This window comes from Sinocyclocheilus rhinocerous, unplaced genomic scaffold, assembly GCF_001515625.1.
Source record: "Sinocyclocheilus rhinocerous isolate Xijiao unplaced genomic scaffold, SAMN03320098_v1.1 scaffold571, whole genome shotgun sequence".
In the NCBI taxonomy this organism is placed as follows: domain Eukaryota; kingdom Metazoa; phylum Chordata; class Actinopteri; order Cypriniformes; family Cyprinidae; genus Sinocyclocheilus; species Sinocyclocheilus rhinocerous.
In genome coordinates, this window is record NW_015656167.1 from 96,036 (window position 1) to 117,618 (window position 21,583).

At 37.7% G+C, this 21,583-nt stretch overlaps 1 protein-coding gene and 1 long non-coding RNA gene across 5 annotated transcripts in view; one reads left to right on the forward strand and one right to left on the reverse strand.

The window, feature by feature from the left end:
* LOC107719752 (uncharacterized) overlaps window positions 1-6,312 on the forward strand; it is a 10,912-nt gene extending 4,600 nt beyond the window's left edge. The window contains exon 2 of the long non-coding RNA XR_001637545.1: window positions 3,037-6,312. This is a non-coding gene — a long non-coding RNA (uncharacterized LOC107719752). The remainder of the gene's footprint in view (window positions 1-3,036) is intronic.
* Window positions 6,313-6,669: 357 nt separating this feature from the next.
* The window catches only part of LOC107719749 (zinc finger and BTB domain-containing protein 20), a 69,809-nt gene continuing 54,895 nt past the window's right edge, over window positions 6,670-21,583 (reverse strand). For all 4 annotated transcript variants that reach the window (XM_016527241.1, XM_016527244.1, XM_016527243.1 and 1 more), the window contains exons 2-4: window positions 19,543-19,731; window positions 9,228-10,793; window positions 6,670-7,574 (exon numbers count right to left, since the gene is read on the reverse strand). In XM_016527241.1, the coding sequence (XP_016382727.1) occupies window positions 7,039-7,574; window positions 9,228-10,773 (2,082 nt within the window). In that variant the 5' untranslated portion in view covers window positions 10,774-10,793; window positions 19,543-19,731 and the 3' untranslated portion in view covers window positions 6,670-7,038. The remainder of the gene's footprint in view (window positions 7,575-9,227; window positions 10,794-19,542; window positions 19,732-21,583) is intronic.

Sequence of the window (21,583 nt, forward strand, 5' to 3'; positions counted from 1 at the left end):
GGGTTTGGGGTCAATCTAAATGAATTTGGAAACAGACTAAATCAAATAACCACTAAATAAAAATAATAAGTATATTAACCTTTGGAATGAACAGATTTGCTCTTCTTGCTGGACTGAAATCCTGTTTTTTGTTTAATGGTGAGTTATGTAAAGTACAAAATATTCCATGAAACAGGTACATTTAAGAGATATTATTAAAGAGTTACATATATTGTCTATCTTTACCTATTACACTAATCTACTGTATGCACTAGTTGTATATCAAAAGGCATCTGCCGAAGGAGTACATGTAAATATGTCTAATTTACAGTTTCAAATTTGCTGTTTCTCATTAAGATAATGATACTTGTATATTGCAAACCACACACAACTTTGTGTTAACTTCCACAAACACAGTCCACTGGAATTAATGCAGAAATCAAATTGTGCAGCTACCATGAAGTACTAAAGATCAATGTACCAGAAACCAGAAACCTATCTCAGATCACCAGTAACAGCAGAAAAAAAAACATTTTTTTCAACCATCATTCCGAATGTAATTTAGAATGTCTTGTAAATTTAAGCTAATTTCCTCCATTTAGAATTCAAATTTCAAATGAGGTGGCAAACTTGTCATTTTAATTTAGGGAAGTTTAAATGGAATACAATTTAAAGAAATTTGTAGTGTGGTACGCAGTTTTAGTTTAAATTAGGAAAAAAAAAACATATGATACCACCTACAGAAATTTATATTTCATTTTATGTATTTCATGTCATGAACTACACACCTTTTCAAATATAAGGTATACAATCAGTCGATTCAAATTTTTATGTAAGCATCTCTTATAATGAAATAAGAAAACATTTTATAGATGTGGTGGAAGTTTAGAAATGTGTCTAATAAAAAAATGTATTCCTGAATTTAGTCCAACAAGGTTATTTTCCAAAAGAAAAAATGTATTAGTTTAGGAATTCTTCATTATGACTCCATTACAGGCTGGAACTGCAGTAGCAGAACAAAATCTGTTACATAAATTGACTGTTTAGTTGATTAATTGTTTGATTAATTATACAAAAACACTCTGTTACTGGTGAACTGAGGTGTCATGTAATTTCCGTTTCCAAATTCAATCCAAATCCTAACTAGGACCATTTCAGGTTTCAGTGGCCAAGAAAAAGTGATCCTCAACATGCAAATGACATGAGCACACTTGCGTTTTCAGGGAATCATGCATGTCATCTTTTAAAACTGTGTAGTCAGCATTATTATTAAAAGTATGCCTTGTGTGATTAGTAAGGAAACTGCAGCATCTGTATCTGAAAGATATCATATATATATACACACACACACACACACACACACACATATATATATATATATATATGATTCATCTAAAGATATTTTATGTTTGCTTGCTTCTCCTGTTAAAATCTGTATTGTACTTTGTCCTGTAAATATATGTATAATTTTCTATTGTTTCTGAAAAACAAATGAACAAACGAACAAACTCTGTAGTCATAAATAGAGTAAATGCTTTGTCTTTGGATTTGAGCCTATGATACAAGCAGAAGAATATCATATAATCAATAGTGAATACCATTCAGAGCTGTAACGCAGAAAGAGAAGTGTTAGAAAAGTGTGTAATCACAAGCATGCTTACATATCTAACCTCTGGCGGGAAAAAAAGGATTTGGTATTGAACATATGATATGCTTGTCTACTGACTAGAAAGATTAAAACGGTATTCGTTTCTCTGTTATATTCTTCAAAAAACTGTGTCTCTATACTCTAGTTTACAGAGTAGTCTGTAAAATCTCGCAAATCTTATCACAGAACAACAATGACCTCTTTTCACATAAACCATCGCAATATTGATTACGGCATACACAATATTATGCTGATTATGTATAACAACAACTGCTCAAAAGCATACGGCATTAACATCTTTGAAAGGAAAGACGTCATCTCAAGCAAATTCAGCATCTATAGGAAAGAACCGAGAAAAAGAGGAAGAAGAGGAAATAGGATAGGAAGAACAATTTTTTTTAGTTTGTTTGTTTAGTTTTGTTCACATACACAAATATCCAATAAAATGCATACTGAAAAGGCAGACATTTTCAATAGGGCATTTAAAATATGCGACTTATAAAATTCTAAAGGCAGGTTTGAAAAATATGAAATGAAATTAAAACATATGCAAACATTTTTTTTTTTTAATTAATTTTAACAGGGGCACTTTGGACACAATATAACATTGTATATTGTAGTATAAAATAAGCTTCATTTTGGTGATTTCAGGGGTTAAAACACAATAAAACACCCTTACTTATTAGTGGTCCTTAAATGGTACAAGTCAAAGTCTTTTTGTGACATTTCAGATCTATTTTGTAATTATTATTGCTGGTAGTCCTCATGCTTGCCTCATAGAGGGATCTGTCGACAGTTGAAAAACTATGTTTGTGTTTTGTTTTAGGCAGTGAATATTGTTTTGTTTTTGCTGTTTTGTGAAGTATTATTATTACAGAATAAAAATAACAGTATTATTGTGAGCTTTATTAAGCTTGGATCTGTAAAAAGAGGCACTTCATCATTTTTTTTCTTCTACAAAGGAGAGGCATTGTAAAATTCCACATGTACAGTGTTAGGTGTTGTTTTGGTTACAGTATTATCTGTTGTAGATGCTGATGAAGACATGGATTCTCTAGCTTGTTTTGAATTAGTCTGACCATTGTGTAGAGAGAAGATTAAGTCTTTGTTTGTTCGAAGAAGAAAACAACTGCAAGATGAAAGATTTCAATGCAGCGATGTTAAATTGAAGCTGACTGTTTAAATATGGTGATGGGGAAAATGGGCTGACTGAATCTGACTGAAGTATTTCACCGGGGTTTTCTCAGACCAGTATTATAGGACGCATGATATATTTTGCATGTTATGAAAAAGCTTAGTCTCTGAGCATACAACACAACCAGTCATTCAACTGTTCCAAGTAATATTCACTCTGCCGAGCGAGCAAAACCCCTTCCGCTCCTACGTAGATATTGGTGATGTTTTCCAAGGTCTTTTCTGTGCCCACAAGTCTATACTCTAGGAATAGATATTCTTTATAAATTAAGATTTTTGTTTTTAAAAAAAGTACCCTTGTTAAAAAGCAAGGAGAAAAGGCGGTAGTCCTACACCAAAAAACTTACTGTAATAGCAAAGAGAATGCTGTATCTATACTGTACACTGAAGAAAATTTATATGTATTGTAAAATTACAATTTTAAGCAGAAAACTAAAATAAAAGCTAACTCTACATTTATGAACTGTAAATATATACTGTAAGTAATGTAAAAAGTCTATCTGAACTACCCATAGAAGTGATCGTCATAGTGCTTTTTACCCACAAAAACGGTGTCCAGTCTAGATGCAATGGATAGTAGACTATGACATTTAAGCATCTGAATTGTGTCTAAACATCTTCGTGCAGATTTGTACACTTTCACAAACTACACAATTTTGGCTAAACAATGTCTCTGTGAAATAAAACATTATTTTTATTTTTTTGTCGCTGTTCTTTTTCCTTTTTACATATGAACAAACACAGAGTAACAGTAATATCGGATATTAAAGCCTCATAGCACTTCAACACAAGCGAGATGAGACAGCTTTAATATATGAAGCCTGATACTAGGACCGGTGACGCTGTTGCCTCCATGCTTGGTTAAAACGCATGGCCGAATGAATCTATACCAAAATGACAAGAGAAATCGGCGATTTGCATGTAGCTGTATGTCCTTCATAACCTTCACTAGACAATTTACCAATACTGTATTGCAAGGTTGCTTTCTCTTAAATATATATCCCTTGTGTAAAATAAACGCTAGAAATTGCAACAGCACCTTTACAAGCAATAGTGCATTTGGTCGCTTGAGTCAAACATGATTAAGGCTATCTGTAAAGACACAGCTGATGGCCAGTGTAAGTCCCTCCCTCCCACCCCACTCTCTGGTAGCGCTCATTAAGTGCTTTAATGCGTCGAAATGTTAACGTTTATGCTGGCCTGACCCTTCTTTAGAGACACGTATGTTCTGGTATAACGTTTCTGCGATTTGCGGCAGTTGAAATCCATACGGACGGTTACTGAATGGGAAAAAATAACATTTAGAACCAACAAACGATTCACAACCAATGGATGAGACAGGACTCTTTCGACTATCAACTGTACCACCGCCACCGCCACAAACCACCAACAGATCATTTAGCTACTCAACACAACCGTCAAAATGGTACGCCAAGCTGAAGTAAAACAAGATCGGGATCTGAAACTCGACTGGAAATGACCAACAAACACGTATGCAAGTCTAAGGCAACACCTCAGACTGATACAACACGGCCTGTGGCCAAACTTTGCAGCATAATTGAGTTAAAAAGCGATGTTTGGTCTCGAAGCACTGGAGAACGATACAGAATATTCAACAGGCGTATTGAAGTCGTTGAATTGACTTTGACAGCACTGGGTTAGGCCAGATCATTTCATTCAGACTTAAAGCAAGGGCCTTAACAGCATCATGTTCCTTGTGTCATTTATTGTAGGGAAAATAGTAATGATTGTTCTTGAGAAAGTTACCAAATGCACTCCTAAGTATGTAAAATAACATGATGTCACTGTTGCCGTACCTGTACTGCATATTGCAAAGGAAGCCCTACAGTTCAGGCATCACAAATTGTACAGCACACACATAGAGACATACCAGAGGAATATACACACACATGCTCATACAAACACATACATAAATGTGCTTGATCCCTAGACAGCACTAAAAAGCTTTGCACAATGACCCTCTCGTAGAAACGTACTTGTTCTAAAAGACATTTATCATATATTTAGGCACACACTACAATTCTTTTTTTTCTTTCGTTTTTTTGTGGTTTTGATGTTTTTTTGTTTGTTTATTTTGTTTTGTTTTTTTGTTTTTTTTAGTTTGGTATGAATGAGAAGAAAACCAAGCATTTGCTTCAATTAATTAACTGCACTGGGATAGTGTTGGGATGGGGGAGGGATGGAAGTGGTGTAAGCAATACATCATTAGGATCTGACCAGGGATACGTTTACAATGGTTTAAATATAAATAAAGAAGAAAAAAATGCTTGCATAAACAGCACAAAGTAAATACAATAGCAAGTGATGATAACAAAGCCAAGAAAAAATTTAATCATCTAATCAAAAAAAGAACAAAGCTACTCAAACACAAGTGAACTATAGAACCAAATATTTGATAAAAAAAAAATGATTATCTCTAAAAACTAGAACATCTCTGGTAACAGTAGTGCACTTATTGGTTTAAGCAGTGCAACATATATGCAAGAAAACAATGCAGTCCTCTTATCAAGCTTTTAAGAAAAGATATTTCCTTTATAAACAATGAAAGAAAAGAAAACCATAGAATTTAATTTCTTAAGTAAAACAATTCAATGTTTAAGCACAGGATTTTGAAGTAAATGTGCAAAGTAGCACTGTTTTTCAAACCTACAACTTATGCGACCAAATTCCAAAATGGAAAAAGTTTAAATAAATTGTGATCGATACATTTTGTCATCATTTTAACTACACTCCAAAAGTGTATCTACTCAGATAAGTGAGCAAAATTGCCTGATTGCAGTTGCACGGCAGATGAGTCTTTTTAGATCCATAAAATACGTGTATAACAAAACCAAATATGAACACAGAGCTTCTGAGTGACGTAACACCAAAAATTCAAACCTTCTCAACTCACTTCCGAAGTACACACACAATGTCTAGATATCGGTAAAATTGGGAATGTTTCTTATTGTTTGGTGTGTTTTCTCCCTGTGGTATATTAAAGAAGAATGACCGTGTTGAATTTATTGTGGTTCAGTAGATGTTTCATTTTCTGTTGCCTTGCGTCCCTATATCCTTCGCCTGCTCTCTCGCCCCATGTGTATATCCCATCAGGCAAAAAACAAGGACGGCTGTTTGAGCCACTAGGTGGGGCTTTAGGAACAGGAGTAGTGCATTTTAGTTACCCCACCGGCCCAAACAACTGAGTCATAGTAGTCGCCGCTAACAGGAAATACATAATTTTTATGCATTTAGGAGGTTATTTCTGTCCAGTTCACTTTTGATCTAATCTAGCCCATGGCTCCAAATAGCTTAACGTTTCCCATGTTCACTGAGAAATAATAGAGAAATATCCACATAATGTTGGATTCTACAGCTGATAACAGTCTCAAAGTGAGCACGTGAGGAGCAGCAATTAACTTGGATTTTGGGCCTGTTTGCATACTGAAATCTGCCATTTTCCTTTTTTCTTTTTGTCCAAAAAAAAAAAATGGGAGCAAATGAAAAGAACAAATCAGTTGCTCACAACTTTATCACATTTAGTTTTGAAGCGGAAGAGGTCAACTAACAGTCGTCTTCTTAGTGGCAGTGTATGCAAAACGAATTGGAAATTATTAACGGCATTCAAAGTTTTTGCTCGAATACTGTCATTGATAAACTCTTTTTTTTTTTTTTTTGTAAACTTGACCTGAACCATCGGGGAAAAAAAGCGTGGAAGGAGAAAAGGAAAATGTAATACACATACGTACAAAATACCTCTACCATATATAAGTGTGTATAAGTAGTTTGTGCGTGTGAGTGCATGCATGGGTATGTGTATTTGTGTTTGTGTGTACAGTATGTCTGAGTGTGTGTGCGCATGTGAAATTTTTTTTTCTTGTGTGTTCTTTCGCAGGCCTTTCGGTAGTGTTCAACACATAAATCAGTATTTAAGGAAAGCATACATTTAGAGGCCAGTAGTATGGATCCAGCCAGTGGATCATTATCCAACTACACAGCCTTAAGGCCACCATCTTTTTTTTATTCTTTAAGAATAGCAAGGACAAAAAAAAAAGAAAAGAAATTAAACGCTTCTTTTTTTTTCTTCTAGAAAACTTAATGTGCCAGTGTCTATACTCATTACTCTTCATGCCCCAATATAAGAAAAAAAAATCTAGTGCCGTTTTCGTTATCATTTCATTCTTTTTCATGTTTACGCAAGTTTTTTTTATTTGTACTTATCCGTCGGAGACATGCTTGCGCATGTGGTCATTGAAGTGCTCGATTTGGTCAAACTTGACAGGGCACACGGAGCACATGTAGGTGGTCCCCTCCTGGCAGCTCGCTTCCTCAGCAACGCCCACTCCGGTGGGTGCGACTCCACCCCCTGCTCCGCCCGCTCCCACCGGCATGGCGAGAGCCACCACTCCCACTCCCGGCTCAGGAACAGCCATCGGAACCGGGATGGATGCGGGGCCTCCGGCGCTCCCGGCGGCACTGACCCTGGAGACCCTGGTTTCGGTGCTGTGCAGGGCCATGTGGCGCTCCAGCAGGGTCTTGTGGGAGAACTTCTTCTTGCAGATGTAGCACTCGTAGGACTTCTCTCCACGGTGCAAGCGCATGTGGACGTTGAGCGAGCTCTTCTGGGTGAAGCGTTTGTTGCAGATGCTGCACTGGTCTGCTCGGACGCCTGTATGTGTAACCATGTGTTTGATGAGATAATCCTTCAGCGAGAACGAACGCCAGCAGATACTGCACTGGTGTGGCTTTTCACCTGAAAGAGCACAGAGCACAAACTCATTAGAAAGGAACCATTGTCAATCATATCACTGATCATTTTGATCATGCTATTGTAGATCAAGGCAGCAAAGCTGAGCAGGTTCTTCTTCTGCTTTTTGTGACAGTATGGTGAAAAGTTACCGTATTTTGCAGGCAAATCATTTCAGTAATTATAAGTATGTAATATATGACAGCTACAGACCTTAAATTTGACACATACTGTACATGTTCCTCTTTTTAAGAAAAAAATATGCCTCTTGAACTCATGATGTCTATGTTTTGTTTTTTGATAAAACCTTACAAAAACACAAAATTTGACATGTGATACTCTGTGCATATCATTACGTAAAATAATTAAAAAGTACAGATTAAAAAATTGTTCCTATAATTCTTGTTTTTAACTGTAACTTGTTTTTAAAGTTGAACTTTGTATGCAGATTATTAATGTTGCTAAATGTATTCATTTTAATTATGGAATTAATTAGTGCTGTGGTTGCCTAGCAACAGTAATGTCAAATTTTGAAATCTGAAAAGGCCAGCACAGCCAACATGCTTAAGCTACATTGAAATTTCATACACGTCTCTTTTCTCATCAAGTTCGGAAGTTTGGACATTTTTCATGGTCATTATTACAATCAGGAATCACATGTGAAGCTTGTGAGGCAGTCATTTCTACTGGTTTCTTAAATGAAACTCAAAATTGATTCAATTAGGTATTAAGAATTCATTAGAAATAACTCCATAACAGAAAAAGAAATAGAAAACAAGAAAAGTGAATTTTTAAAAATTGGTAGAAAAAAAAGAACTATTGTAGAAAAGTAAAAATCACAAGGAAGTAAATGTATATTGCTGTAAGACGAAACCTGACCAGTTACATACATATTTATGTTCTTGGCAGCCACAATCTTCTAGGTCACAGGCAATAACATCTGTTGTTATTGTAAAATATCTTTTGTGCTATACTGTACGATAAAAGCTCCTGTGATTCAATTATGGCAGCATGTTTGAAGACATACCAAGGATCAAAGCCTGATTGTTTTAATAAACATATAAGATCACACAGACTTGGTTCTGGCCTGAAGACAGATCATTATTGGATGGTAATTTACTTCAGGAGTTCACAGTGTCAAATTTAATTATCTTACTAAACTTAACATTGACATAGTTGAATGCTCTTTTGAAGGCACGATATTTTACTGTACGCTTCAGAAGTATTAAAGCCATTTTGAATATGCTCTGCTAATAAATTGCAAGATCAGTTTGCAAGATCAGTCTCCAGAAGAGATGACTCCAAAACTGGAACTAGCATGCATTTGGCAAATAGCTTGAGAACATTCTGTGTAAAGCTTAGAGACTTCGCCAAAGACAAAGCTCTCGTTTCTTTGAGTCTTAGCTTTGTGTTAAAACCCATTAACTGAAGAATCATATCAATAATTTTGAGGTCCTGACGGATACTAGTCAAACTGCTGAAATGAACTGGGCTGCTTATAATATAATACCTAATCCACAGAGGACAGCCAACAAGGAAAATTCACAATAATTGTTACCAATTATTCGCCTTGAATCAAAAGTGTTTCAGACTAGCTTATGGATATAATCGGATACAACACTAGCTAACCATACAGAGATAAAGGCCAAGGGAACTCACCTGTGTGCACAAACATGTGTTTCACGAAGTTTTGTTTGGCAGTAAAGGTCTTACAACAAAGAGTGCATGCGTAGGGCCTCTTCTCCCCATGCTGTCCCACTGCAGCACCACCTTGCTGCTGACTTCCACCTGGTAGCACCGTCAGTCCGCTGGGGAATGGAGGCATGCTGGGAGAGGGCACTGCCACAAATTGGGGCTGCTGACTCCCAATGGACTGGGGCAGACTGAAGAGGAAAGGCTTGTTGTCGCTGGTTGACTGGGTTGCAAAGAGTGTAGGCAAGTAAGTGTTGCCTGCAGTTCCCATTACCTGGGTGTTGCTGGTCAGGGTGAGGGGCATACGCAGGTTGCTGGTAAGTGGCTCACCTGGCCGCAGGTATGGCCCACCAGGCATGGACTGTGGTGCTGTTAGGTTGGCTTGTGGCGGCTGATGGATTCCAAGCTCACCACTCTCTTGAGAAGGACCGTTTCTATTCCCGTCTTCAACCGACTCTTGAGTCTGCTCGGGAGATGAATCGTTGACCTCGATCTGCACAGGGGTTCCACGCTCACCTTGCTGGCCTTTATTTGGACAGTTGTCTCGAGCGAACCCAGACAAGAAAGGCTGCTCGACAGAATCAGTTTCTGTGCCAATGGAAGAGCTGACGCCGGAGTCAAAGCTCTCACCTTTGGGCTCACTTTCGACGCACTCCAGCTGTTCGCTGTCCTCACGGCAGTCATCAAGCCCGTAGCAGTTGTACTCGTCCCCTTGCTCCTGCTTGATGTGAATATCACCTGTGTGGAGCCTCACGGGACGAGGCTGTTTACGGCAGTGTGTAGTCTCTGACGTGGCCAGAAAACGCTCCATCTGCTGCGAACGCTCATGGATGCGTGTGATCCAGGCAGGGTCTTGCCCTCCCTCCTTCTGCTGTAGTGGAAGGGGTGAGTCGTAGCTGGCTGTCACCGCGGCACTGGCATAGTGGGAGCGATTTCCACGGGTACCGTTTTGCAGGCTCAACCCAGAACAGCTGGAATAAAGTGAGGAATAAACACGGTCAATGCTCTGGTGAGATGTTTGCATGTAGCCTGATTCGGCATCACTACTGGGACCGGACGTGCCAGACTCAGGAGTTCCCCGTGGCGTCTCCTGCCCCGAGTCGCCTGGGACGACGGAAAAGCTGCCAGATCCAGCAATGCCAACATTTTGTGAAACAATGCGGGTGCACTCGTCGATAACGGTCTTGATCTGAAGTATGCTGGCAGCTGTGAGGATCTGCAGGGCCTCAGACTGGGAGACCCGCAGCACACCGCTGTACATGAAGTCAATCAGTTTCTGGACGGACTGTACAGAAACCACAGAGGGGATCTCGATGTCACTGTAGCCCAGGAGCAGCTTGTCCTGAAAGAAGGGGCTGCCTGCAGCCAGCACACAACGGTGAGCTCGCAGCATGCTACCATGGATCCGAACAGTCACGTCACAGAAGTGCCCGCGGTTTCGCTGCTCATTGAGGGTCTCAAGTACAGAATTGCTAAAGTTGTGGAGATTAATGTGGTGAATGCGGTCGGTCATCCCCTTGCACCTGATGTCACCTGTGTGGCAGACAAACACAAACAGAAAAAGTCATGCACATGATTTTTGCACTTCTCAAGCACTTTTGTATAATGTTGACCATAAATAAAAGTATTTTAACAACTACTGTTAGCTACACTTACAACACATTCTCACTCCCAACTCGTCACATATTGAAGCTTGGTCGGGGACCCTTTGGGCATCACTTTTTAACACACAGGGAACCCCTTTGGTATTGTTTTTCGAAGTGCACAGTACTCCGTTGCTTTAAATAAGAGACCTTTGACGTCAATATGCCGACGCGAAGGGCATGGGATTGTAATGATACGATTATATATTGTGTAATAATTTTGCCACTATTACATATGTTGGGGTGTGGTTTTAAATTTAAACAGTCACAACAATTTTATTTACATTTACATTTAGTCATTTAGCAGATGCTTTTATCTAAAGCAACTTACAAATGAGGACAATAAAAGCAGTCAAAACTAACAAAAGAGCAACAATATATAAGTGCAAATGACAAGTCTCGGTTAGCCTAACGCAGTACACGTAGCAAGGTGTGTGTAAATATATATATATATATATATATTATACACACACACATATACACACACACACAAACAAAGAAAAACAAGTAGATAGAATAGAAAAAATAGAAAGCTAGTGTTTGTTTGTTTTTTTGTTTTTGTTTTTTGGGAACAGTTAATGAAAAAGTCAGTGAAAGTGATTTTGTGCCTCTTTGAGATGGCACAATAATAAGCCGTTCACTTGCAGAACGCAAGCTTCTAGAAGGCACATAATAAGTAATGAATTTAGGTAAATGGGTGCAGAGCCAGTGGTGGTTTTGTAGGCAAACATTAATGCCTTGAATTTAATGCGAGCAGCTACTGGTAGCCAGTGCAAATTGATGAACAGAGGTGTGACGTGCGTTCTTTCGGCTCATTAAAGATTAATCTTGCAGCAGCATTTTGGATTAATTGTAGAGGTTTGATAGAAGTGGCTGGAAGACCTGCCAAGAGAGCATTGCAATAGTCCAGCCTGGATAGAATAAGAGCATTTATTTACATTATATTTAAGTGACGTGACGTGACATGTGGCCAAGTATGGTTACCCATACTAGGAATTAGTGCTCTGCATTTAACCCATCCTTAGTGCACACACACAGTTAACACTATTATAACACTATAACAAACATTACACTATTAATACATTTTTCAGCATGTAACCCAACACTTGCCCCTAAACCTAACCATCTGTCAATGTAAAACACAGGATATAAAAGGCAGATACAACTACAGTCACACTTTATGCAAAAAGTATTAATATTCCAAGTCTTCCGGGGCAAAACGATTGATTTGTGTGAGGAACAGATGCGACAACCATCTCCATCCAGCTCAGATCCTGTGCACAAATTCAAAAATTTGATGCTAGAGCTTTGCAGATGATGCTTTTCCAGCAAATCAACTTGTCCAGCTACTCCAGCTAACCAATTGATGCTAACATCATTTTTGTGGACGTATTGGAACGAGAGCTGGGTCACTGTATTTTCAAAATGGATTATTATTTGTACAAATTCAAACATTAAAACCTTTAACTACAACAACGTTTCTTTTAGGTATGCACCTGAGAGATCTTTCCTAGTCTTGTTGTGAAGAAAAATATGAATCTTTTATTAAATGTGTCTCTTTTATACTGATAAAGGCTGTTCAAGGATCGAATTTGACCTTCAACCGTATCTTCTCAGATTAGTTCTAACTGGTCATAGCCATTCCCCTGTTAGAGGAATGCTGACAGAAGTTTTAGCCACATACACAGAGAAAATACTAAAGGCTAACACCTGTGCAAATAGAACATATGGGAAACAGAGAATATACAATATGGAAAATAGAAAATAAAGAAATATATATAAATTTCCATCACAACCCCCCCCCTAAGTTTTTCTTCAAGTATGTGAAATATATAGTTAAAAATTGTTATTGCTTTAGGCATGCATGTTAATTACCTTGTGTGTTTATAGGTTGAGTATGACCAACAAATAAACCATAGATAACCACAGGCATGTGCTTCAATCTTGCATTATCTTATGGAATGTCTATGGCCTTTCGTTGCTTTTGTTCATTGACATTTTCTGTAGAACGTGTATTCATTTTCTGTCTCCCCCTTATGGACCACACGGTCATGGGATGTTGTTTGCCAGCATGTAGCCAACAGCAGAGTATCACTGTGATTTTAGAAGAATGGATTATGTCCTGTCAATGCACTGTAAAGTATTTCAGAAATTGTAAGAATTTATTCAACAGCTATACTACTGTACAACCCTGTACTATAATGTCCTGCAGCAATAGTAAGAGAAGTGCGTTAGTTTATTTACATGTGATTACTTAATGTAGGCCAGCAATATTTTTTGGTGGAGCAGGCTGTAGCTAAATTCTGCAGAAATGTGGCCCTCTAGAAACAGGATGGGAATAGTATGTATAGTATAGTATAACAGTATAATAAGAATAGAAAGTAACTGGACACCACTTGCTAATGTAATGAGGTCATCTGACAACTATAGTGAGGTCATGTGATTACCAAGTAGCATACTACTGTCCAAAACCATTTACTGAGGAATAACCTACTCTTTTTAAAAATCTGTAGATAGTATACTGTGTATAATGTGCAGTAGTCATTAAATAGTAAGCCAGTATTCAATTTCAAACATTCCAACAAACACTCAGAGAATATTGTATCCCACAATGCAATTTACTCATCATTTCCACCATGAATGAAATTGAAGTAATATAAACTGAAACATCTCCACCTTAAGTCTTCTTAATGATACTGACAAAACTGTTTTGTTTTGTTTTTCTCATACATAATATTGGATTTCAAAATGCTAAATATTTACATTCATACTGGACATTTCTCATCGAAATAAATGTATACACATGGTTAGGACATCAATGTAGTGTAGCCTACTACTCTTTAAAATCGGTGCATAATATATACTTTCACATACTATTCTTTAAAAATATTTGGCCACAAAATGTATCTATGTGGCATACTATTTGATCTTTGAGATTATCACTGTGTCTCTATGGTTTTGAAGAACAGATAAACTGTGTAAACGTATTACAAAATCTAGAGAACAGTAAATATAACCCAAATGCATAAAATTATAATTTAAATATACTGTATATTTATATTTAAATATACTGTATATTTAAATATACTGACATTGCCTAGTTGAGGTCTATTTTCACAAAATGACCAATTTAAAAAATTTGGAGTGACTAAGAAAATCTATTTTAATTACTTTAGGATTTTTTTTTAAGTTGATAATCAAGCCCCATCAGGAAGTAAATATGATATTTAAGATTAGAATTTGGGAAGTGGGAGTGTTTATTTCTTACTATTAATTCAGTGTGTAATGTTTTAATGGAACTGTTTCATGTTCATTTATTTGGTCCAATAATATAACGCCTGCATAACAAAAACAGATATTTTCTGCATTAATAAGCACAGAATAAAAGTTCACCCAAAAAGTGAAAATTCTATCATCATTTACTTACCCTCATGTCATTACAAACCTGACACAAAACAAGATATTTTGAAGAATAATGAGAATCAAACCATTTTGCTGACCACTGATTGCATTGACTAATAATAATAATAATTATTATTATTATTATAATTCACTTCTCAAAATGTCTTCTTTTACATTGCACAGAAGAAAGCAAGCCATACAGATTTGGAATGACATGAGGGTGAGTAAAAACAAAATTTGAATTTCTGGGTGAACCATCCCTTTAAAGCTTTACTTATAATTCCTTCATATTAACTGTACAATGGGCCCTATTTTTTAATTACTTTTCTGAGGGTGTAAGTACAGCCTGGAATATTTGTATATTTTGTATTTTCACACTGCAAAACCATTTAAAGGAAGTAAAGAATGCAAATGAAAGCAAGTGGTGCCCACTTACTATATTTAATACACACCATGCTTTACATAATATACACTGTAACCTAAAATGTTGAAAAAGGTAATGTAATTTTAAGGTATTGAATTAAGGTATTGTATAAATTTTAGGAATTTTAGGATTGAACACACCATAATCCAAAATATCACGACAAAACAAAGCACATGACAAACCCAATTCACAAAGCCAGTCAAAATATAGAATTCTACAATAACTAATTTCTAAATCTATAATTTACACATCTATTTCGGGGCACCGTACTTTAGATTTACAGCTACAGATATTTTTACATGTCATGAGATGATATTAAATTACAAACATGTACTTTAGCATTTAGCCTAATAGCAACAACACACTGAATAATCAATGTCGCTCTTTACAACTTAACAGGTGGCATCGCCAGGGCAATTTCAGTACATCCTACCAAACAGCATTAAAGTATCACAAATTAGCACACTGGAGACATTATTTATGAAAAGTGGAGTGGCTAGAAAGCAGTGACCTAAAAAAAAAGCTTTTCTTCTCACAGACAGAGGGCAGTCTTGAGCTAACGTGTGAACTAGTCTGAATATGCAGCATGTGTTTCGCTTTTGTGTTGCATATGAAATCAAAAAATAAGTAAATCAAATCAATCAAGCCTCGATGGGTCCATGGGATCATTATTCATGCAATGAATTATTTTCAGACCTCTCTGAAGCTCACATTCATGCTGGTCTGCATTTGAAGGAACGTGACTGTCTATACAAACAGTTTGGAGAGAACACAAAATGTCTACTTTCTGTGAGGTGCTACACCCTTTTTCAACAGAAGGCTTTGAAACACTTAAAAATGCCTAGAAGAGTTTTAACACTTTTGAAAATCAACGGACAGCAATAACATCAGTTCCCTTTGCAAAACATTGTTGTATAGAAACCCGCACACGCAAAGTTGAAAGCACACACTGTTTGCTCCTTTTCATATTTCTCTCTCCCCTTTCCACGTGCATTCCTCTCTGAGCACTTCTCAGTTTTATGCATTGTCATTTTGATACCATGTCTTACTCCCTTAGCTCATTATAATAGCAAACTCTGAAATAGCGAGTGTTTACTATTCCTAAGAAAGCATTAAAATGCCATTTCTTCACTCATATGATTTCAAGAGCATTTAAATGTTAGTGCTGCATAAAAGGATGTGAAAAGATGGGTTAGCAGAGCAGGTCATTCATTTAGGATCCATAGCAAACAGCAGATTTCAAGTATGCAACCTCTAAGCCTTAAAGGATTGACACTGCATGCTTGATACCGCAAAGAAATATGCATCATTTTTGAAGGTTAGTGAGGCAAAATGTTGTACAAGAAAAAGGAGAAGAAAAATCATGTACTTATGTGTGTCTAGACATGTTTCTGTAAAACTTTAAAACCTCTTGATGAAAAAGTAATCTGTTTTTTTTTGTGTGTGTGTGAAACCGTCTAGCCAAGTAGTTCTCATGAAGTGGTACGTGGTACGCAGCAAGACCCTGGAAACTTACACTGTTAAATAATAATAATATTAATAAAATTTCCATGCTTTATTTCTAATGTCCGATTCCAATTTTACACATGCATAGCCCAGATTTTTACAGTGTCAGAGTGGGATGAGAATAGGTAATGTTCTCTTTAAATTGTTGAGGGGTCCACACATTAAGGTGATCGACGAATAGACAAGATATTATTATATTATGTTTTTCCTAAAAGTCTTGAGCTTGATTTCCTGAAGGCAAGCTTAAAGAGGGGTCTGCTTTTGATTCAGGATTGATAATGACATCAGTTTCAAGTGCCTCTAAAAAAGAAGGGAGAAGTTTTAAGACAGTCTTGCTCTAAATTCCTAAAATAAATGTATTATTCAATATTAGTCTGAATAGTAATGCAAAATTTGGAATGGTTTGTAAAATAATTAGTTTGATCTGGATTAGAAAATGTCTAAATGTAGCTATTGTCGTGTACCTTTAGATCTGCAAAGTTAGTCAAGTGACTGATGATGATTTTGCAGCAGTATGATTTATTTGAACTAGGAATATTGATATGAATCAAAGTATCGCATTATGTTTATGTTGCTCACAGTGCCTAAGCTTGTTCACCAAGAGGGAAAAATACACTAAACACTGAACAACGGTGATATTAGACCAGTGTGGTACTGTATACAAGTACAGTAAGAGACAGCTAAAGTCTTCCTTCGGTGTGATGTCAGTCTGCTAAATGATACTGAAGTGTGTGATGTCTAAATAGCACTCTAAGTAAGACTGTGCCATGCGAGACTTTATGCATGCAAAATTACTTTGCACCTAAAACGTACAACACAATATGATATAAATAGGTTTTTTTAAATAAATAATAGGCATACATTTTTATTATTTTTTAAATTATAAGTCCTATAGGGTATTTTGTGTAGTTCATATGACACTGCAACGTGTTCCCTTATGAAAAAGCAGCGCACTTAACTGTTTTAAATGTGCACTTGTAGCGTGCTTCATATCTTAATAGTATATATTTCAAATAAACTGTATTTGCAGATAATATAATATTAATGAAATGTGTGTACTCAAAGAGAATACCCTTTCACGACTAAGTTTCTCGTTACATTTTAAATCATTACGCTTGAAACTAATTTTTGTGGTGCTTTAAAGAAGAGCACTTATTTTTATGTGTTGACTTACTAAAGCACATATAAATTACTTAAAATATTAACTGTAGTGTCTTTTTAATATTACGTTTAAAGTTAATATATTTTAAAAGTACTAAATTGCATTTTTAGTATTACAAACGTATAAATACAAATCTTTGGCGTTCCCCATAGCGACCCCTAGAGGACGCAGTTCGAAGTTCCCATGAAAGGGAAGCAGCGCACTTAACTGTTTTAAATGTGCACTTGTAGCGTGCTTCATATCTTAATAGTATATATTTCAAATAAACTGTATTTGCAGATAATATAATATTAATGAAATGTGTGTACTCAAAGAGAATACCCTTTCACGACTAAGTTTCTCGTTACATTTTAAATCATTACGCTTGAAACTAATTTTTGTGGTGCTTTAAAGAAGAGCACTTATTTTTATGTGTTGACTTACTAAAGCACATATAAATTACTTAAAATATTAACTGTAGTGTCTTTTTAATATTACGTTTAAAGTTAATATATTTTAAAAGTACTAAATTGCATTTTTAGTATTACAAACGTATAAATACAAATCTTTTTAAATGAAATTTACATTACATATTATTATTAAAATATAATATATTTTAGTTTACCATAAATACTGGTCAGTATATTTGGCAGTACACTATAACCACATTTCAAAGGCAAACAAAATTATATGAAATTATATTCATAGATACTTAAAAGTAAAAAAACACTCTAAACTTCAGCTAATTGCATTAAATGCAAATATAAATTCTAATATATTTTCAACTGCAATTAACATTCAATTAAATGTCCAAAAACATTACAAGTATACTAAGGTATACTAAAAGCTGAATTCTTTTTCACAAGGGTATCCCTTTAAGAAAGAGAACTGGCAGACAATTTGATGACAGTTAGGCAAGTGTGAATGTTAGTCCGTTGAGAGCACAACAATGTTGATGAGCGAATTTATCTAACCTATGTAACTCCAAAATCAAAAGAACAAAAAATAAGGATTTATATTTTACATAAAGAAAATGAATCATATTTTAGGACCACAATCATTTTTAAGTGTTATGACATTATTTTCATGACAGTTAAGCGCATTCCCATCCCCCACCCCCAAATTCTCATTACTGTAATGCATCCATTTTACTTTTGAGACTTTACATAATTCTGATTATTTTCAATGATGATTTTCAGTATATTATCATTATTGTAATAAATTTGGTTATCAATATTCCAAGATATTGAACCTCATTCTTTAAGGGAACACCATCATAGCTAGTTTCGAGACATTCCTTTATGGCCATAAGCTCACATTTATGTTAGTCCGTTGAGAGCACAACAATGTTGATGAGCAAATTTATCTAACCTATCTAACTCCAAAATCAAAAGAACAAAAAATAAGGATTTATATTTTGCATAAAGAAAATGAATCATATTTTAGGACCACAATCATTTTTAAGTGTTATGACATTATTTTAATGACAATTAAGCGCATTCCCATCCCCCACCCCCAAATTCTCATTACTGTAATGCATCCATTTTACTTTTGAGACTTTACATAATTCTGATTATTTTCAATGATGATTTTCAGTATATTATCATTATTGTAATAAACATAGGTGGAGTGTGTGTAAGGCTGGCGATAGCTAAACCTTCCTCTGACCACAGCATGACGTGTGTATACATGACTACAGATATCAGATGACCGAGAATACAGCTCTGGGATAATGTTGCTTGTAATTGCTTGTCTAGAGTGAGTTTCTCCTCCACAACACACATTCCAGCCAATCAGAATCTAGAATTTAGACAGAACATGGTGAAAAAAATATATATACATCATAATGTCAAATACATTATACGTTGTTCCCACTGACAATGAGATTTTTTTTTTCTGTAAATAATGTCACAGTGTAAAAAAAATATGATTTGTTGATGGTTATAAAATAGGCTTTGGTTTTTTTTCGATTTGAAATATGACCCGGGCCTGTTCTTTACAGATTTTTTTAAGATTCACCCAAATACATCAGAAAGAAGTAAAGAGAAAGAGAGAGGGCGCTCAAGTGATTGCTAAACAAGCACGACAACAGCCTGATATTATGCATTAATCAACCAGAGAGAAATTTTTGTACAAAGATAATAAATTGAAGCTGGGCAAACTTACAGTCTGATGGTGTTCTGTTAGGTATTTGTGTGTATGTGGGTGCGTTGTGTATCAGGCTGGTGAAGAGGCACTGGTTAGATGCTACAAGTTGCTGGTGGTGGTGGTGCAGCGGAAGAGGTCAGTTGTTAGCCACTCATTTCATTTTGTTCCGGCCACAATCTAACCTCATGCAGAATCTTCAAAGTCGCCCTACAAAAAGAAGCAGAGAGAACAATTATTGTATGCAGATTTTTAAAGACAAGTTGTTCAACATGGGAGATTTACCCTTTTCTGGCTAATAAAGTTCCATTTATATAGGCTATATATTTTTTTAATTAAACGGATCCCCTTGACCATTAAAAGAATACTAGAACAAAGATATAGTTTTTCTCAGAGGACGTGGCTTGTCGCAGGGCATCCGCCCCGCCCGTCTTGGCCCTGCCAAACCTGGCGGTAAGAGGAAGAGCAAGAGGCCCTGAGACGGGCGACCCAGAGATGGAGGGAGTTGCTCTTCTGGAGATGATAAATGTACCACTCCCTCCCCCAGAGGAGGGCCGGGCGGAGAATCTTTTGTTTTGTTTTATCCCGCCACTGACCTCTCGGTCGGTGGTACCCAAACACTCAACAAAAGATAAATTTCTTGTATCTCTGGGTCTCAAGAGGGCACGGAGAGTTGTGGACGGTCCAGAACCGGATCCCACTCATCCTCCTCTGTCACCAATGGGCAGCAGTGGGCGGTTCGAGAGCGTCGTCAAAGGCCCTACTCATGCACCCTCTGCCCAACCTTGGAACCAGGTAAGTGTTGCACCGCACACTCAGACCCCGCTTCGTTCGGTCCACGAGCTGCCTAAGCCGGGTCCCTGCGTTCCACCTCACTGCTCCACTGCGGGTACGTCGGTAGTCCCGCTTGTATGGTATCTGGAAGCCTGGCTAGTGCTGCCCAGCCCGTCTTGCTGGCTCCTTCGGACCATCAGACTCGGCTATGCGATTAAATTCGCCCCGCATCCCCCCAAGTTCAGGGGCATCCACTTCACATCAGTGAAGGCAACCGATGCTCATGTCTTGCGTGTGGAGGTTGCAGTCCTGCTGGCAAAGGACCTGCTGGCAAAAGAGCCGGTCCCTCCAGCCGATATGAAGACGGGGTTTTACAGCTCCTACTTCATTGTACCCAAGAAAGGCAGTGGGTTACGACCGAACTTGGACCTGCGTGTCTTGAACCGGGCCCTTCACAGGCCACCGTTCAAGATGTTAACGCAGAAAGCATCTTCGGGTGCATTCGTCCCTGAGATTGGTTTGCAGCGATCGACCTGAAGGACACGTACTTTCATGTCTCAATCCTTCCGTGCCACAGACCTTTTCTGTGGTTCGCGTTCGAGGGACGGGCATATCAGTACAAGGTCCTGCCCTTCGGGCTGTCCCTGTCCCCCCATGTCTTCACGAAAGTTGCGGAGGGGGTTCTTGTTCCCCTGAGAGAGCAGGGTGTTCGCATCCTCAACTTCTCGACGATTGGCTCATACTAGCACAGTCTCGGGATCAGTTGTGCGAGCACAGGGAACCGGCCTGCCACCAAACCTTCACCCCGTGGTCAGACCTCACGTTTCTTCGGGCATGAGTGCCCCTAGAACAGGTCTCGAGGCATGCTGTGGTACACACGGATGCCTCCACCACTGGCTGGGGTGCCACGTACAACGGGCAAGCAGTCTCGGGGGTATGGACGGGCCCCCAACTGCAGTGGCATATCAATTGCCTCGAGTTGTTAGCAGTGCACCTTGCCTTGAACCGTCTCAGAGGGCGCTTACAAGACAGGCACATACTGGTCCGTACGGACAACACTGCGACCTTTGCGTACATCAACCGACAAGGTGGTCTGCGCTCCCGGCGTATGTCACAACTCGCCCACCACCTCCTCCTCTGGAGTCCGAAGCATCTGAGGTCGCTTCGTGCCATTCACATTCCGGGCCTGCACAACCGTGCAGCCGACGAGCTGTCACGAGCTGCGCTCCCTGGAGAATGGAGACTCTATCCCCGGACGGTCCAGCTGATTTGGAGACGTTTCGGAGTC